Source organism: Rhea pennata, chromosome 2 (genome assembly GCF_028389875.1).
Source record: "Rhea pennata isolate bPtePen1 chromosome 2, bPtePen1.pri, whole genome shotgun sequence".
Taxonomy (NCBI): domain Eukaryota; kingdom Metazoa; phylum Chordata; class Aves; order Rheiformes; family Rheidae; genus Rhea; species Rhea pennata.
The window spans coordinates 28,786,320-28,806,313 of NC_084664.1; the positions used below are offsets into that span (position 1 = coordinate 28,786,320).

Sequence of the window (19,994 nt, forward strand, 5' to 3'; positions counted from 1 at the left end):
TGTTGAAAAAAATATTTTCTCCTAAAAAAAAATCTACTATAGGAGGATTCTATGATAGTGTTGTGCAGCTCCCAGACAAAAATGAGTTGCAGTTCTCCTGAAAGGACATTTTAAACTGGTGACAAAACCCAGAATATCACTGGCTGTAGGGAAGGGGAACAGGCGAGTCTTTTCTGTTACAGAAGTAAGGGTCCCACCTCACTTGCATGAGGCTTAATGGTGAGACTAGGATTATACGTGTTTGTTTGTATCTGCTATTTCAAATTCTTCATCATGATCAACATAACAGTCAGTCTTTTTGTTTAGTATTTTTCTGCGCTGAGTGATAGAGCTCCAAATCTGTAGCAGCACTAAGAGCAAAATTGCCTTTTACTTAATTGCTGTTTTTAGATCCTTGAGCTTCTGCATTATTGGTTTGTACAACTTGGTGTGTTTTCATTGTACTGAAATCTGGAAATACTCAACTTAAAAGCCTATGTAGTCTAAATTGCTATGACAGAAATGCCATTATAATGGGAACTTAAGACTCAGAATTTTTAATAAGGATTTGGAATCCTTTTTTGGCTTTCTTATTGGTACTTTTTCTTAGTAGTACTGCAGCCCTCCTTTGTGTTGTATCTCATCTGTTTGTTCACTGTTATGTAATTTCTTATTATAGATGCTCAAGTTTAAGGAGATTTATTACTAACCCCCTCCAAATTTTTCCTGTGCCCATATTTATTCTAGGGGATTGAGTAAAAACAGAAGGATTTGAATGTCATTCCAGTTTGTTTGCAAAGTCGTTAAAAAAAAATTAAGATAGAATGAACAAATGAGATGTCTGTTTAGGGACTAGATATTGTTACTTAAAAATACTTTTCAAGGAAGAATTGTGTTTTAGAAGTGTTTAGCAAATAAAAGTCATAGGCATCTTTTTATCTAATATTTACTAGGATAATTAAACTAACACACTTTAACCGTGGAACGAACATTGACAGTATCCAGAGTTCAAATGACAAACCTCGCAATTCCGCTCCGCATAGGTTAACAGCTTTAGCAGTCTGAGAGAACAAGGAATGTGTATTAAATCCAGAAAGTTCATTCTGCATTAAAAATTTTTCCTACATTAGAGAAAATACTCTGAAAAAGTACATTTTTCTGCTTGCTTTTATACCAATAAAAGTGTACAAGTGTACACCATTTTACTGAAAGCTTGGTTTAGCAAGGATTGCGCTAATGTTCTTTGTGTACCAGAATACTCTATGGGGAGCTTTACTATAATAGAGAAAAACTGTAGCACGTTACATGTACTTTTAACTGTTTCTTTAGGGTTTTATTCCTTAAGATTTCAGCAGCTTAACCTGACCTTGATTTTGGTGGAGCCTAAAAATCAGCCCTGGACAAATGGAAAAGCTGAGTCCCTTTGGCAGTCTTTGCTGCTTATGAAAGCCGCTCCGAGGACTCAGCCTTAGCTTGCACCTTTCAAGGGAGAAGTCTTCCCCCTTGAGTCACTGCATTTCCGTTGAGAAAGGAATAACTAACCAGAAACCACTCTTGCACTACAGCTCCTGCAAGATCTCCTGCACTTTTTCTTCAACTTAGCTTGGTTCTCCAGTAGAAACAACTTTATTTTCTTGAATCCCTGGGGGAGGATGCTGACTAAAGTTTTAAGTGAGCCTCTAAAGAATAGCAGCTATCATGACTCACGTGAATTTGTTTCTGAACCATCTCAAGGGCATCTGGATTTTACGTGTCCTAGTGGGTTTCTTCTCTTCTTGTGGTTCTGTAAAATTATAGGTCACATGCCTACTGGCTAGTTCAGTGTGTGTGTGGGGGGGTTGTTTTTCTTTTTTTTTTTTTTTGATTTGGAGGGTTTTTTTTTTGTGACATTTAGAAACTATCATGTCATATCAGCAAGGCTTTATGATCATTTTCCGCTAGCTTAAACTTCTGAATGTAAAGTGCTAAATATTTAGAGAGCCCTGCAAATAATTTTTCTTTTTTCCCTCTGCTCTTCTTTGCCATTACTTTTCTTGTTTGAAAAGTGATTTGTTGTCACCAATGGTGATGCACACTTTGGAATTCCTACAGGTTTTCTAAAACAAGGCTGAAGAATACCTTAAAAGCATCAATTCAACCACAATTGGAAGAATAATCTCTTAAGATAGTTTTCATCTCTAGATACGTCAGAAATAACTGCATAATCTGTTTTAGAATTTATGTAGCATTATGATACAGTATTTGCTATAATACCACAAAATTACCTGCATTAAAGGTGATATTTCTGTATCACCAGTAGGTCTCTCTCATAACTATGATGCTGTGGGGTATCTACTAAATATTCTGGAATGTTGTACATCTGTTTGTTTCTTAAGACTGACTTTTTAAGGAAAATGGGTCTGCTTCTGGGAAAAAAAATCCTCTTTTACGAAGAGTGCAAATTTCATAAAATGAATGACTTGTTAGAAAACCTTCTTTAGTAATTCAGATGATGATAGTAATAATGCTAGCACTAATCCTTGCTTCTTCTTCAGAGCACTGTAAATACAGCTTCTATCTTAGTACAGTTAACTTTTTTTTTTTTTTTTCTTACAAGACTCTTGGCAGACTTGGAGGTTAGCATACATAGATGCAACAAATTAAATGTTTTTTGAGGAACATAAAAATGAAAGGTATAAGAGCAAAAAAGAATGCATTTACTTTAAAGGATAACTTTTATGTTTTGCTAATTTTGAAATAACACATAACTCACCCTTGCCATCAGAGCACAATTACTGTCTGTTGACCAGCTATCATAAATATTTATATACTGTTTCTTTTATCCATTTTCATTGGGATTCCAAACCAACAATGAAGAAAATACCGTGCTTTTTGAATTAACTTTGAGTACCTTGCCTTTTGTGATTGTAACAGATTTTTTGATTCCCTGATGTTTGGTGAAGTGTTAATTGTTTGATGATATTCTAAATGCATTTGATTAATACTTCTCATAGCAGGATTGTGTGTCATAGCATTTGGCACTGCTTTGTTTAGCTAATGTCCAAAGAATATGCTCTGAATAGATTGTAATTCTGGATAAATAAGTTAGTCATTTAAATAGAAACCAGTGTGACTAATGTGGGATATCAAATTCTCTAGCACTTGCAGTTCTGTATATGCTAGAAGAAAGCACGCATGAAAACATAAGCCATTTCATAACCTTGACTTTGTATAACATAGCGTTGCCCTAGTATTTGCACTGTAACCAGTTTGGGTGATTTTAACATTGATGGGCTATTGATGTTCTCTAGTAGAATGTCCAGTTCTTAGTTACATTACACACAGTATTTAAAAAACAAAAAAAGCCTCTGCTAGTCAGGTGGCTCCATCAGATTCCTTTCACTGATACGGAATTTGCTAGCATATGAGTGAAATTTGTCTAAACCCATTTAAAAGATGCCTTTATATTGTCTAAACCCATTTAAAAGATGCCTTTATAGAAGCACAGAAATATATCTAGCTTGCAGTGGTCTTGCATGAGACCATTGTTCTAAACACCTTTGTAAGAGTATTTGGAAATCATGGATGAGCTCCACAGTATTTAAGAAGTTAAGCTGTGACAGAATTTTCCAGTGGTCTATCTTCACTATATGTCACATACACTGTTGCTACCACCACCTACTGCACCCTGGAGCTGTTCTACTTTGTTTTACAAGGGGTTATGTGTTAGAGGAGTCAGCTTTGCCTGTTTCCTCTCTGCCACATACCTTTACAGCACCCCTTGCATCTTAAGCAGTGCTTATATGAGCATCATGGAATCAAGGAGGTTTGACCAGGCTAATTGTGGCTAGTTGTCTTTATACCATGCTTGGGTTTGGCATGGTGCATTGAAGAGTATTCCTCCCTAAGTTACGTATTTTCACATTGTGTAATTTGTTGGGAAGTCAGCCCAATAAAATAACCTAAGGTGTGACTCGCTAAAAATAACCAAGTGAATGTGAGAATTTTAAGACAATGGAAAACACCCTTTTCATGGGAGAGACAGTAGTGGTTTATGTGCAAAATTGAAATAGAAAACGTTGAGTCATTTTCTCGTTTCTGCCATAAGATCATCTTCCAATACTGGAAGCAAGATCTTCCCATGAGGAGATGGGTAAACTAAGACCACAAACTATTAGATCAGAGATTAGATTATGGCATTTTTTTATGCTGACCTGGCTTTGTTTTTTTCCCTGAGTTATTCATACCATGTTGCTCTCAGCTATTTCGGAGTTTATTCATGATATTGTTTTGACTACTTAAATGATATCAGCATCTACAGAAGAACCTTGCAAAGAGTACGTAGTGAGTGAAAATTGAAGACTGAAGATGGCAAAATGGAGTTAAAAAGATTTCTAATTTAATTCACCCTTCCTTACTGCAGTCTTGCATTGAAAAATGAAGTGCGACTAGAGTAAGGAGAGCTTGTTCTTGCTCTGCCAATGCCAATAGGCAGTATCTACATTGTGCAGATGTAGTTTAATTTCTAGTGCTGCCCATTTGGCATCCTTTTAAAAAATGTAAGGCTTTTGGTGAAGAAAAGAAGACCCAAGATTCCTTGTGTTCTCTTGATTTTTTTCTATTTGAAATTAGTTTTGCTGTATGATAGTCTAATTTGCATTTTAAATGGAGTTCATTCAGTTTGTGGGACAATTAGGATGTAAACAGGTGTTCTTAAAAGTATAATTTGCCAAACAAAATAAACATTAGCTTCTAGGGATTTCTGATTATCATCTGGGCTATGGGAATAGGACAGCAAGCAAGGGATCATTTTTCCATGGAATGTGGGAGTAGGGGGAGGAGGAGGGTTCTTTGAAGAGTTTGTTTAACTGATTCCTAGATGTAAACTTTTCCTGTTTTTCATTTGGGGCTTTCTGGCTCAGTTCTCCTCTTCAGAATATGGAACTGATGTAATATAAGAAAATACCAGCACCTCAGTAAATACTCTGCAGGTATTCCTCTTGAGAGGGAATGTAACAGGTTTGTGCAGAGTAGAATCTAAAGGGAAGTTTTTAAATTTACAGGGGCTGCAAATTTCAGTATATATTTGAAGTATTCAGTTGCTTTTCTTTTTTATTGACAATATTCATTAGGTGTTCTTTGTGTTTGGCAGTGTTCTTAGCAAGGGAATTTGTCTGTAGCGGAAGTATGGTTTTGAAGTTTAATAAACTGCACACCTTGAGCCTATCTGCCTATGACAAGAAGGAAGTTTTCCACACAAGTGTTACCAATTAGCTGCTAAGATCACTTAAAGTGAGAGTAGCTGATCTTTGACTTGACAATAACTGTGCCAATTTGAACAGAGTACTAACAAACACAAGTATTTTTTTTCCCTGAACTTAAAGACTTCGTGGGTTTTTTTACTTAGAGCTTGAAAAGCTGCAGTAGGAAACCTATCTTCTTATTGTCTCTGCTTGCTTTCCTAGCTTTCCACCCTCTAAAGTTACCAGAATCTGTGAGGAAAGCTAATGGCAATCTTTACTAACTCTTGCCTTTGCTGTTGGATATAGTGAAATGCTCTAGCTACTAGTATAAGAGTAAGGAACTGAAAAATAGAAGGCTAGAGGAAATGAAGAGCAAGAGAAAGCACCTAAACTGCAGCTAGAGGAATTAGGTAGTCCAGACATGTCAGTACTGGAGTAGCTAGGAGGTTGGGTGCAGGAGGGACCCAGCCACGCACCCTTTCTGTCTCCAGAAGGCTCTGAGGTGGCCTAGAAGAATAGACAAAGCTGAGACTACTCTTTCCTTTTCGATTCTTACAAAATAAAGTTTTGCAGCTATGTACCTGAGGGTGATCTGAAAGAGGGAAAAAACAATAGTATTTATACTAGGAAGTGAATCCCAGCAGCTGAGAAGCAAGCTGCTTTGGGTGCTTGCCTTCACTGGAGCTCATTCGCTCATCTTTTGTACTGGATCATAACTAGTAAGTTTGCTAATTAAACCTAGCAGCCATTCCTTTCAATAAAACTTCTTAACCTTAGGAAATTTGCCATTTAACGATGCCTCGTTACATCATGGTCTTGGATTCAGGGAAGTTTATCATAACGTTTATAGTTCTAGTCCTCATGATTATGAAGAACACCTTCCACGTGTGAGTCTGTTCTGTGTGAGTCTGAAGGTGGTGCAGCACCCCGAACCCCCTCTCCCCTACATGCTTCTGGAGGAGCGAGCTTCCTCAGTTCAGTTAAGAAGAGCAATGACTGAACAGATTTAAATTGGCAGGATTATCTACTGAATTGTTGACACTTCAACAGAAGGTTTAATGTTTGTCTGTTTTTTGTTTTGTTTTTTTTTTTTACAAGCTGAAGTGGTGGATTTAGGTGTAAGGAATGACTGTAGTTCTCAGGTTGCATTCAATTCAAATCCAGTCCTTCCTATGAGGAGGGGATGGAGCCTCTTTTACCTTGCTAAATGCATAGCTGTGTTACATACCCCCCAGGCTAGAAAACAAACATGAATCCCTCTCGCCCCCCCCTATTGCTCTTTTGTCAAGCAGCCAGAAACTCAGATTCCCTATACCATAATCTGTAACATTCACATCAAGAAGGTCAGGTCTTGAGCAACATAACTCCCCTCAGACTCATAGAATAAAAGAGACCTCCTTGAAACAAAACGTTTAACTCCTGTGATCAGCTGAACAGTAAATCGGCATTTAAAGCTTCCCATGCTTTCCCTTTCTGGATAACAGGGCAAGTTTGGGGTTTTGCTGGATGCCTGCTTACTGAGTATGTAGGGTTGAAAGGAATAAGGCCGGACAGCAGATCAGAAATTCCTTTGTTATGTTCTTGGCTCCGATTTGATTTGTTAAGCACTTTTGAATGAGTGGCTGAATGTTTCTGTGCTTGTGCTTATAGCAATTCATGCAACAATCACCTTGCTTATAGACATGATGTGAGAATTATTGGTTTACATAGCGTTTTCATAGCTATACGTAGTAAAATAATTTAGGTTTGCTTTCCAGAGGAAGAGTAAACAGTCTTTTCTTAGTTTTTAAAATTGTAGAAGTTTTAGGTAAACTCTTTAAGATGATACTATTGGTAGGTCAGTATCAAAACTTGCAAGTCTTGTGTGTCCAACATCTTGTCTACTGACATTTTCCATGATTTATATTGGCTTCCTCTGCATGGCAGTTCTTTTTATTTTATTGTTTTCTTTGGGGGGGGGGGGGGGGGAGGACTTTTTAGGTGAGACAGTGGTTTTGGTAACTGAGCTTTTCTAATAATCTAGAAAAGTGCATGTTTGGCAATGCATATATCACCATACAACAGGTAACTCCAGCAATCTGTTTCAAATTGGAAATCAACGTTAGTAATACTTTGGAGTAACTAGGATAGGAATTTTTCCTTTAATTACAAGAGCCATGTACTCATAGAATAACTTCAGAAAGGGAGTAGTGGGAACAACTCTGTATTTAAGATGGAACAGTTTTTGAAATGAATTGTATTGAGCATTTCCCATAAACAAGATAACAAGATGGAATTAATGTCACAAAGTCCCACCAATCCTCCATTTCGTACATGCATGGTAACATTAGGTTCTCAACATTAGGTTGAGAAACTCCACTCATCATTCAAAAAAAAGTCTTTATCAGTCTTTACAAAATTCAGTCTCACCCGAAGAATTATACCAGCATGTGTTAAGAACTGCCATTTTAAAACTACCTGAACCAAAGACTGAAATTGATTTTTTTTTTATTTTAGTTTTATGTATTAATAGGTCTTGATTCTTTCAAGTAGAAAGTCTAGGCTGCCTGATATACGGTGTCTAAATTATTGTTCTTCTGTTCTCTTTAGATAAATACAGGGCACCGATCGCAGTTGACCGTATCAAGTGCAGAAGTGGGAAATGAAAGGAGTCCGAATTTGGAAAGCAGCCCTTTCATGTCAGATCTTCTGAGTGACATACCCTTTGCCCTAGCGCCACATGTGGTAGCAGTACAGGGCGCCCGTAATGACGTTCCTGACCGACTGCTCACCTACGACATCAATGATAATTTATCAAGATTCTGGTATGACTTTACACTTGAAAATTCGGTACTTTGTAATCCATAATGTTTTCTTTATTTTTATTTTTTTTTGGCTACGTCGAGGCAAGTCTTAATGTGAACATTAAGATGTATTTTTAACATCTTAATGTTTTGGGGGCCTGCCAGTGGTATATCAGACTCATTAAATCAAAAGGGTTGTTATTCAGTACTGTGTTGTATTTTTCAGTTTTAACTGAAATGTAACTTCCTATGTTAAGTATTACGTTTATCTCCAAAGAAATGAAGCAGGGCTATGTTTCAGCCTGAGTATAAGACTTGCTGTTGGAACCACTTCTAGTAGGTAGGCTATAGACTCAAACATTTCATAACTTCAAGATGAAGCTTACACACTTCTGTATTATTAGTTATTTTACTCTTGATACTTAAGACATAGATCAAGTTATGCATGTTTAAGGTTATCTTTGATTTTCTAGAGATAGAAGCCCACTATTAGTGCTGAAGTAATACTGCTTCATACTACCAGGCAGATACTGTTCCAGTCAATCTGAGTTTTAAAACTGAGACTTAATTATGTATACTTTCAGAGTTATGAATATTTCATATAATTGATTAGACTTACCAACTTCAAAGTGAAAATTAGGTGTCTCGCTCCTTTTCCAGTGGGTGTTTTGTCCATTTCATTTTGTCATTTTGTGCCTCTCCTGTTGTCTTAAGAAGCTCTTTCTGGCTGCCTGTTGGTTGCTGTTTGTTCTCATTACCACATGTGTTCCTGATTTATACACAGATCAGCTTTTCCATTTTAACCTCTTTGCCCCCTAAAGAAGGAAATCTCAGGACACGTACTTTTAATGGTCACACCCTTCTTTTTTTTTTAATTTGTGTGCCAGAGATACAGATGGCAATGTTTAACAACAGGAAAACATTACATTGTTTCTTGTCCAGCTAAATTAAATAGCTAAGTACCTAAACATGCATTTTCACAGACCACTGTGTTGCGTGCCCACAAGCTTTGAGTATGCAGTGTTTTTTCCAACTAGAACCTGAGTTGTTGCGTGAACAACAGCTCGCTGATGTAACATCATGATTTGTTTGAGAAATATCTGTATCACACAAAAGATTACACTTGTTTTCTTTTGGGATAGAATATTTATATTGTGCCAAATGTTAGTGGGTATTTTCATATATTTTCTATGATCTGTGATAGCTTAAAATATATGTATTTTCAGACATGTCATCTTAAGGTATTTGAGATAAATACTGTAAATGGTGGAGAAGTTACATTGTGAATATGTCTTGAGTTGGTTGTTAAATATTTTTGGTTTAGATTTTTTTAATGTATGTATTTAAGTAAATTTGTTAGTATATTTTTGTCAATTATGTTCATGAATGTTTGGAACTAATTGTTTCAGGGAAAATATCTGTGCTGCACTCAAATAAAAAAGTGGTAAAATAGTATTGAGTTATTTTTTGTGGGGGTTGTTACTCAGCTTCATCGATATTGTTTGTTATAGCTGTGACCATTCAGTTTTCATGGGAGCTTGAACTCATTTTTGTTTGGAATTTTTTTCAGTGTCATTTAAAAATCAGAGTCCCGTTAATCAAATGTATCACATTTTCATCTAATGTACACTTTGTGCTATGTCTGTCTTGCAATGGTTTAGTTGTTATTCGTGACACTGTTATGAGGATAATACTGTAGTGAATCGGGAAGTACTCAGACTTCTGACGACTCTACCAAGCTCCTTAAACCTGATTCTGTGTGCTGAGTTTTCTAGTTAACACTTCTCTGAAGCACTAAATTTAATCTTCATGATTGTTTTATATTTAACCTTTACACATTAGTTATTGGGAAAATAGCATTCTTCATTCAAATTCTTTTTCATTTCATATCTGGAAAGTTTCTCCAGCTCAGCTAGTCTATAAGCAGAACTGCAAAACACTGTTGAAGAGACAGCACACTCACAATACTTGTTTTTTGCTTGCTAACTGACTTCACATATAAATTTTTGGCATTCATTTTAGATTAATGTTAGATACTTTAAATAATTATACCTTGTCAGAATCCTGCTGTTATATTCACAAACCAGTATGTTGTCCTTTCATAAGAAAAGAAGAGACATAGGGGTATGGGGGTTGTATTCACCCATGATAAGAAATATCAACAGTAGGTAAACATTTGACCGGCATTCTTAAAGGTGTTCCATAAATGGTAAAACCTGCATGTAACAAGAGTACTAGTAATATGTCTTCTCATTGCCCTCTCTTTAGAAAGCCTTGGGGCTCAAACCCCTCCCTTGCTTAACATCATCCATAAAACGTGGATTGAAATTTAATGCTATCCAAACAGCAGAGGTGTGTTTTTTCCTGCTGGGATAAGAAAAAATACATTCAAACTGTTATAAACTAATAGCATTTATGGATATTCGCATTTCTCCACTAATGACATGAAGATGACACAAAATCGTGTGAAAATTAAAGCTTTCAAACAGTCTTAATTAATACAAAAATGCATATCACTTGTGTAAGGCATGTTTAACATCGTATTCTAAGTGATTATTGCGTAGATGTATGAATATTGGAATATATGCCTATTTGTCATTGTCAAGAAATATTGAATGGTTCTATATATTGTCACTCAAACATTGACCACTGATGAAGGAATATAATTAATTCAAAAAAAACTTCATTTAAGAAGCTATTGAAATGTAATCACTGTTGATGTCAGAACACCATGGCTGTCCTTTCTGCAAATTCCACATATAAAAGTGAGGTCTTGACTAGAACTGTTAGCTATGTGTGTTATGCATATGTATGTAGATTGTTTAGCTAGAACTGAAAGATATTTTGTGGCTGATATCAGTAACATCAAAATTAAGAGAGGTTGTCAACTCCAGAATTAATAATGGAAGACTGAAGTATAAACCTGTGCCAGTGAAGTGCTGTAAATGGGAGCTTTGTTACTGCCATTATTGGACATAATACTAGACCTTCACTCTTTTATAAAATAGTTTATTTAGATAGAGTTATACTAGTTTGTAGCAGATTTTGAGTTTCATTTGCCATCCTCTAAATTTTACTTGCAGGAGATATGCTCTGCTTTGTGTGATAGCTTCCTTATGGAACTTCTTAATAAATCAAACATAACAAGACACTTTGTATTTCCTCTGAAAAAGTTGTAAATGCAGGTCTCTGGAAAAGTCTAATTTTAAAAGTAGAAAAAGGAGAGCTAAGCCCACATGTTCAAAGGTAAATCAAAGAATAATTGCATCCAGAACAGCCCAGCAGAAGGCTGATAGCGAACTAGACCCTACAGACAATTCCCTGGAGACAAATTCAGAAATGGAATCAGACAATACTGTATTGGAGGTCAGTCAAGGAGACAATTACAGATTCAGTTGTTGATGTTTTCTGTAAAGTATGGTCCAAACCTTGATACTGCAGTACTGCAGCTGCCAGACGTACCCTTGTGTAGTCACAGATGAGAGGTTTTCACCCCAGAGCAAATAAAGGAAAAAGGCACAGAGTATATTCACCGCAGTAATTACAGTATCTTAAAATAATACGCCATTGTTAGCTAGAGAAACTGTTATGTTCAAACCAGAAGTAAACCAGCCTTTGATGCAAGATGAGTGAGTTGTTTGGAACCATAGCATAAAACTTCCATATGAGAAACTGCTTTATTCCTCACCACCACCCTTTTGTTTTGACATAATAATTCATCTTGGTTTTGTTTTTCTCTTCTCAGTCTAGTGAGTATGGAGAGAAACCAGAACTGCAACTAATAGGGGGTAAGTCCTTCCCTTCTTAGGTAACTGCAACTGTTCTACTGATGACAAGGCAATTCCAGATTAACCAGATTTAATTTCAAAGCCAGAGAGCGTCTGTGACAGCAACAAAGAGGCAGAATCCTGAGAATAACTCCTTAAAATCCTAAGGTAGATTCCCTTTTAGTGTAGCAATAAGCCAAGTTGGGTATGTTCCACCCTTCTGCTGTGCTGCATCTGTTCATGAGCATTAAGCTTGACATTATGTAATGAGCTTGCAAAGCCAGAAATAGGTACATTAGGCTTGGTTTCTTCCCATCAATATGTTGAATTCCTTAATCTAAGGAAAATTATAAATCTTCCTGTATGCTCCATTGAGAGTATGGAGAGGTTTGGTGGGTTTTTTGGGGGTTTTTTTTTGTTTGTTTTTTTGGCATAGGGTGGGAGAGGAGGACTGGGGGTGAAGAATTGGATGCATACGTGCTTTGCTTGACTCTCTTAGAGAAGTATCTTTTTCCTTTCAACATCTTTTACAGTGACAAGTCTTTTCTCAGCAAAGAGACTTACCCTTCATTCTGCAAGAGAGATCTGTTTGCATAGAGACTTGTTAGCCAGCCTTCCTCTCTGAATCAAAACCATCCAAAAGAAATGTAAGCATTCATATTGATTGTAAGAGGAGAAAAGTCACTAACTTGTTATGTTGCCAGTCAGTTATTACTGCCTATAAAACAAGATTTAGATTTTCTACAGTTCAGAATTTCATCATTTTCATATGCCAACAGCATAAAAAATAAATTTGATCTTCTAGGCATAGTATCTCACTGTCTGGCTAGTTCTGGAGCACAGATCTTAGGTTCTACGTGCAGATACATGAGGTTTTTCTTTGTATTATGTGATACAAGACTGTTTATTTCTGTAGTAGCTAACATTGGATGTAATGAAAATACAGATGCTAAATGAAGTGCAGTTGGTTAGAATATGATGACACTATTGTTTTGGTGATCCAGATCAGGAAGTAAGCTGGTACTGTCCCTTACAGTGTCTTTCTGTGTACATGGAGTAGGTAGGCCAAAGGTGCTAATGCCTAATTGGCCATTTTTGTGCCTGTAGGTCCTAATGCTAATTAAAGTTTACTTTCTCATGAGATACTGGGGTAGTTTGAAGAGATCTAGTTTTTGCTCCATCATAGCTCAGTGGTTTGTCCTTCTATAGAAACAAAACAAGCTGAGCACACTGAATGGTTAAAGCTGTAAAAAGCAGGTTATGCAGAGCTGTTGGAGAAGCCTTTTTTAATTCTGTGGCAAAACAGAGTATCTAGCAGTGGAAGTGAAGCTGTGATGACCTCAGAAGGATGTAGCAGCCGTAGAACAGAGAAGAGAGAGGGCTTAGTTCTGCCAGCCAATTCAATTCAGTTTTCCTTGCTGCAAAGATAAAATAAACTCTTGAGATCAAAGATCTCATTTACAAGGCTGTCCTCTTAAGTCAGTCAACACATGCACTTCAATAACAGCACATAAAAGAAACTGTTCGCAAGCAAACAAACAAACAAACAAAAAAAAAGATGAGCCTCAATTATAAACATCCCTCATGCAACTGTCTGGATATCACCATTATGGCTGGAGTAGCCACTTGTTCATGTAAGTGTTGAGAAAGGTCAGCTTTGGGCATCCACCTAAATCTCACTGGAAATGAGTCATGAAGCAGATGGGCTCACAAAACAAGGACTCAGGTAAAAAGGACTGTCATGGTGAGAAGACAGTTTTCTTATTTAAAAAAAACGGATACTTGCTAGAACTGAAAAAGACTTTGGGACTTTAGTCTGACCACTGTGTCACCCTTTTTATGACAAGAGCTCCAATTTGTCTGCTTAAGAAAATGTGTGATGTTTTGGGCACTGTGCTGTAATTTCCCTTTTCTGCTGTTTTTAGAAACTTCTGATACATCTGTTTGGCTTATTCTGCTCTTCAAGACATTTTTAGATTTCTGTAAATGTGATTTTGTCTGTTACATGTGTACACAGGACTTCTGTTAAAGTTTTAATATTTAACTTAAAAACTGATCCAAAGGATCGTTTTGATACTTGTTTGACTTCTGTGTCTTTTATAGTTCAGTTAACTCTCCTTCAGTTTTCTCAAATAACATTTACACCTCTGCTTCTACTTGATAGGATGGAATAGATCATATGCATTAAATTTACCTCAGAGAGGATTGCCAAATTTTAAATCAGGTAGCATTACAGTATTTGCAGATATATCAGTCATAGTAGTTTAATCATAGCTAAAATTTGACATACAATGTTTTTCATAATTTAATGTGGCTTAACTGACGTTTGGGGGCAGGCTAAAGGTGGGAAGGAGGCATATTGGCAAAGGATACTACATTAATAAAGAGATTTACTAGCTCCTTTTTACATGTTTGTTACATGTACTGTGCAGGAGATTCATCCACTCAACAATAAAGTTAACAAAATAACTGTTTCAAAGCCAAAGGTTGCCATCGATTTTTAAATGGCATCAAATTATATGCTGTTGAATACCAAAAATGGAAATACAGTGTTTTGCTATAGAACTTTAAAATGTTTTGCAGTAGAAATCAGTGTTAAAAGCTCATCTTGAATCCTACTATTTTAAATTAAGGACAAAATTTAAATTTTAGGACAGCTGTCAGAATTATTAGAGTAAATAAAGGTAGCTTATGTGTTTTTGTTTTTAAAGAATTTCTGATGAAATTATTCACATTGCAATTATCTCGATAATTTTTTACAACAGACTGATTTAGCTGCTGTTTTGTACAAATCTGAGAGATCCTTTAGGAATAAAATGTTTTCCTGAGATGATAGATTTTATCCAAAACTGGTCACATTCACATTTAAGACCTGTAAGTCTGGTTACAATCCTTACCTTTCTCAAACTAACCCTCTTCCCCACCACCTGCAGTGAGTGTCTCTCCTTCAGAAGAAAGCTGTGCTGTTTGAGAAGTGTCAGTCCAAGGCCTCTTGGGGAAATACTCTACTCCATCCAGGGTCCTGACAGATACTTTCCTTCAGGGATGGGGTATATCCTGGCAGATAGGCATCTCAGGGGTGACAGTCCTTAAATAAAATGATGTTTCACATCAACATCCTGGGGGTAAAAGCAAGGCAGAATGTCTTGACCAACTTAGATTCTTGTCTCCTACAGAACTAGCCAGGTAATGACAGATACCTGGCACAATTGTTATAAATGAGCAAAGTGGTGTTGAAGTCCTACTCTGTCTTCTTGGAAAACAGCATACCATTAAGAACATTGAACTTTTGGTGGTCATCTTTTGGTGGTCCTCCAATCTTAGCAGATTGCCTGAGCCATTTTGCCCTGTTTCAACTGAAATGAGAGATTTAGTCCAAGATGCTAGAGGCTACCTCCTAGAAGAGGAAGTCATCCCAAGACTGATCTGTTTACCTTAGACATCAAAAAGGAGTCAGATAAGACTTTTGTTCTGTGAAGTTCTCCTGTAGCAATGGAACAGTCTGCCTATTCACAAGAATATGCACATAGCAATTAAAAAATTACTTTATGGTGTCAGGTGGAGTTGTAAATAAATCCTCTTCTTCACAGTGTATTGTCAAAAAGGTGTTATAGGGTGTGTGCTACCGCAGCGAGCCATACAGCCATACAAAGATTATTTTCTCCAAAAGAAAAATAATTGTTATTTAGGAAGGAAAAAATCCAACTAGCACACCCTTTGTAAACAGATGAGGTAATTCAAGTAAAGGATAAACTCTTATTTGGAAATATGCAAATAGCTTATTGTGTTTTTAGATGAATTACAATTAACAAAGCTCTATTGTTGGGATCTATTGCATCATCTTGCTTCAAAGAGTTACTATGGCTTAAGCACAAATTGATAGTGTGTCTCCCGAAAGAAATGCTTTGAAGGTAATGCTGAAGAAGTTTGCCTTTGAAATACCATTCACTTCTGATATATGTCTGGGAATCATAATTTAATATTTGTCAGTCTCCAACGGAGTAGTCCATCACCTCGTAAGACTATTCCAAACTGGCATCAGAATAGAAAATCTTGCAAAACTAGCAGCAAACTGGATCAAAGTAGGAATTGCCAGAGGATTGGAAGACTAGAGAAGGTGTCTTACACAATAGGATTTAATACAGGGCACTGGCAACATCAGAAATGAGAATATCCTGTGCTTCACACAGCAAAAAATCCCATGAGGTGGTAGCTTGGCATTCCTCGTACTTCTTAAGATACTGTGAATCTATTTTGTAATATCTGAACAGGGATGTTCTTGAGAACATTGTAACTCAGCAACACTTACTCTGTTTACCTTTTCTCTCAGTATATATCTATTGATCTTAAACTCCTCTGACCTGGAGAAGCCTCTTCTGCAATGTTTATTATATTATTAAGATGATGAAATGTGGAGTAAACAGAGAAGAGGGAAGATTCTTATCTGAGAATTCCCTCTTTTGAACCTTTTGTCCTAGATACATCCAACCTGAACTTTTAGGTGTCTTGCTCAAGTGCCTCACGGTATGTTGGCTCAGTCTGGGCCAGGGAGTCTAAGAGGGGAAGTTCTCAGATAAGAATCTCTTCTTTGTTTACTTCATGCTTCTGCACTTAATTAGAATCCCAGTTGTCCTAGTTTCCTTCTACTCTCAGGAGAGGAGGGAAAGAGAAGCTCTTCAGCCAACTTTAAAATCAGAATTACCCTCTGGCTTGTCCTCTCTTCCTTTGTCCAACTATGAAGGGAGCCAAATATGACAGTTACTGAGATGGCTCCAGCTAAGGGCTTGAAGCTAGGCTGAATTTATCTCAGCCTATTTGTCCCACTTCTCCCCAGATGAGTTATTTCTGCAGAGATCAGACCTGTCATTAATAGTGGAAGGCTGTATCAAGTGGGAATTCATTTACTTTTTTAAATAAGTATTTTGATTTGCTCAGAGTGTTTAAGCCTTGAAAATGTGGTCTGGGAAAGGTTCAGTAGGATGTTTCTTTGCTCCAAATGTAATGAAAGATCTGGTCTGTTGCCAGCTGTGGAGGGAAGAGGGGGAAATCAGAATATGCAGCATCTAAGGAAAAGTCAGCTAAAAATAAAACTTCATTCTGTGTGTGCAGCTTTAGTTATGAAGTGAACAACGTTTCAAAGTAGAAAGACGGGGAGGAAGTTAAGTTATAATGACCACTTCCCAGAATGAATTTATTTGGAATTCATAATATACTGCTTAATGGTAGGTCAGCAAAAGAAATCACCTGGTGTTTTTTGGTCTATGTCTTTCTTCAAATGTGTGAGAAAATGGCCTCCTGAGTTTACCTAACTTCCATGAAGCTCAGTTGCCAGTGGGGGCCTACATCTTGTCCACAGAATAAAAAGCTATTTTGTGCACACACAAAAAAGCAATTCTGAAAGGCAAAAGCTATTTTTGCACAAACTTGAGTTTCAGAAAAGTTGTTATAATTTACATTGTCATAACCGAGAACAGGATTTGTTCTAAAGCTTATAGGAAAATTAGTGTAAAAAGAATTTGGATAGCATAAGTGTGTCATAACCTCAGATATATATGTACAGAGAGAGTGTGTATATATAAAAAATTATTATTCACAGAAAGACGTGTTGTGTAAGATTGGTCTTTAGTTTTCCCAGAAGAATTTTCCTACATTTTCCTTTAATTCAGATGTCAGATGCTTCACATGACTCTACTGGCTGGAATTCTGTGTTGTTGTGCCATATCTGCTGTTAACAGCATAGTTACTAGCTGTTCTGTGTGAAGGAGTAAATATATTTTTAAATGTCTTTTTAAAAAAACAGTACTTCAGAACTTTGCCAGTTGTAACTTATGTGAAGTTGTTATATACACAGATGAAGTTGCAGTTTTACATCTGAATTTTTGTTGGTTTCACATGAAATATTTGCCTAGAGAATTATACTCTATCCTCATAATTTCTTATTATAGAAAATTGCAGCTGGAAGCAATCAGGTTTTTCTAAGTATTTACATTTTTTATATTCGACTGAAGAGATTAAATTCACATATGCAATGTAAAATGTTTTCTCGTTCTAATTACAAAACCTGGTAGTATGCTTCTAAAGCTTTTTAAAAATGTTAATACTGATTTTTTATGAAAATACTTGATTTCACAAACACAAAAAATGATTATCTTTTACTTATCATTTATAAAAGCATACATTCTCTATCAGGAAGCAAGTTGCTTATGACTTTGATTGTCATCTTCCCTTCACACCTCATCTCCTTCCCTGCCCTAGTGATTGATTTTAAGTGCTAAATGAGGAGAAAATAATCAGAATGAAATAAGCTGCAGAATCTGGTCAAGAACAGTGATCACTCCCGGTGCAGGATCACTTCCAATTCACCTCTACATTAGATATTTTCAAGAATAAGGCTTGAGGAAAAGCAATTCTGGTGACCTCTTTTTTGAAGTGAGATTTAAAATGGGCAGGCAGAACGTATTAAAATGTGGCTGACTTCCGTGCTTTTTTAAAATGTGCTATTTATGTATTTAATGCCTGCCAAGGTTTCTGTGTGCGTCTTGTGTGTTCTAGTCAACAGAACTTACCCTACAATAGCATTTCATGTCTATTTTTAGGCAACTCTGTCTCACCTTTTCTCTGCTGTTAGCAAATATCTGAGAAATGCACTGGCAAAGGTCTTTGTGCCTTTGCAGTGATGGTTTCAACTACCAGTCTGATGAGGAAGCTGAATTCCAGTGCTGCTAAGTCAGGTGGGGTGGCAATTTGAGCCAATGTAAGGGAATTCAGGGCAGGACATGGGTTCACTTTGTCTTGGGGTTGTGCGATGTGTGTGTGTGTGTGTGTGTGTGTGTGTTTTAAATCGAGACAATTAAAGACATGTAATTTCTAATCTAAAAGAACATTAAGGTTGCAAAACAAAACAAGTATGAGAATTTCAGTGCTTTTAGGAGGAATAGTCTGGATCAGGAATACTTCCGGAAACTCAGCAAACTGCAGGTTTCCTAAAAGGCAGCTGACCTAGGGGTTGTGCTTTGTAGGTACCACCATTCAGCTAATTGCCTGTCTAACTGATACAGGCTTGAGACAGCCCCTCACTGGGTTCGCCTGCTGCTCCTGGAGGATGGTCACTGATTTCAGTAGAAGCAAGGAGATCAATTGGGAGCCAGGAGTTTCTGTTTCTTCTGAAGGCAAAATTTAGCTTCTGTGACTAGTAGTTGCTCCTGGTTCCCAGCTGGACATGAATCCCGCTTCTCATGGACAGTGACTCCTACCTACCAGTTGCTAGTAATTACATGTCTAATTCAGAGGTCAAAAGCATTAACTTCCTTGTTTAGATGCACACTCAAGCTGTGTCTTGGGTGCATGTCAAAATGAGGTCTTGGCATCCATTTTTTTTTTCCCGGTGTTACCTTCATTTGGAAAAAATGTGTGTAGGCAGAGGAGGGGTTGTGGTGCATTTTAGTAGATCCTCATCTGGACCATTAGAAATCCAGGGCTGCAGGACTCAGCATCCTGCGTCCCAGGTGGACACAGATAGCTTATATCCATGATCAGTAGTAGCCAAATTGCTTTCATGAGGAATCAGTGTTCTTGACCCTCAGAATTAAATCCTTGCCTTTTCCTTCCATTTCTGGTAGAGTGGTATGTGTTTTAATTTTAGAGGCTGAGCAAAATGAACAGAAGACTTTAGGGAAAACAATCAGGGAGAGATCATTCAAGAAGAGTCTGTTCATAGCCAAAATAAAAATACCATTAAAAAACAAATGTTTCCAGGTGTTGCTTAGAGTGAAGGATGAACTAAGCCTGACGTCATGGGCAAACAAGTTCTACATGCTTGGGTTCACCATAGCAACACTGCAACTCCTCAGTACCTCCAGTGTAAAAGTGAAATTTCTGTGTGGTGTTAAAGTATTGCTCCTCAGCAGGAGGTTTGAGAAGGAAACTCCACAAATATCTAGGACCAACTCCATTAGGCACTTTAGAAGTCAGCAGAGCCAGCTTAAAATCAATCTGCTGCTTACTAGAGCAACTGGTAAGATATTTGTGGGTTGATATGATGTAAATAGTTTCTTAACCGCTTGAAGTCTTCTACAGGATTTTGCGCAAGTAGCAAATAATGGAGGAACTCTGTTTGAAATTCGTACAGAGTGGTCACAGGCAGGAGGTTTAAAGAAAATCCTGAGCCCCATTCACTCTATTGAACAGATCTCTCCAGAGCATTAATCAGTTCTTTGTCCATAACCACAGCACTACACTAGCAA

At 37.0% G+C, this 19,994-nt stretch overlaps 1 protein-coding gene across 2 annotated transcripts in view; it reads left to right on the forward strand.

The window, feature by feature from the left end:
* UMAD1 (UBAP1-MVB12-associated (UMA) domain containing 1) overlaps positions 1-9,436 on the forward strand; it is an 82,011-nt gene extending 72,575 nt beyond the window's left edge. For both annotated transcript variants that reach the window (XM_062569164.1, XM_062569165.1), the window contains exon 4: positions 7,791-9,436. In XM_062569164.1, the coding sequence (XP_062425148.1) occupies positions 7,791-8,048 (258 nt within the window). In that variant the 3' untranslated portion in view covers positions 8,049-9,436. The remainder of the gene's footprint in view (positions 1-7,790) is intronic.
* Positions 9,437-19,994: the final 10,558 nt, after the last annotated feature.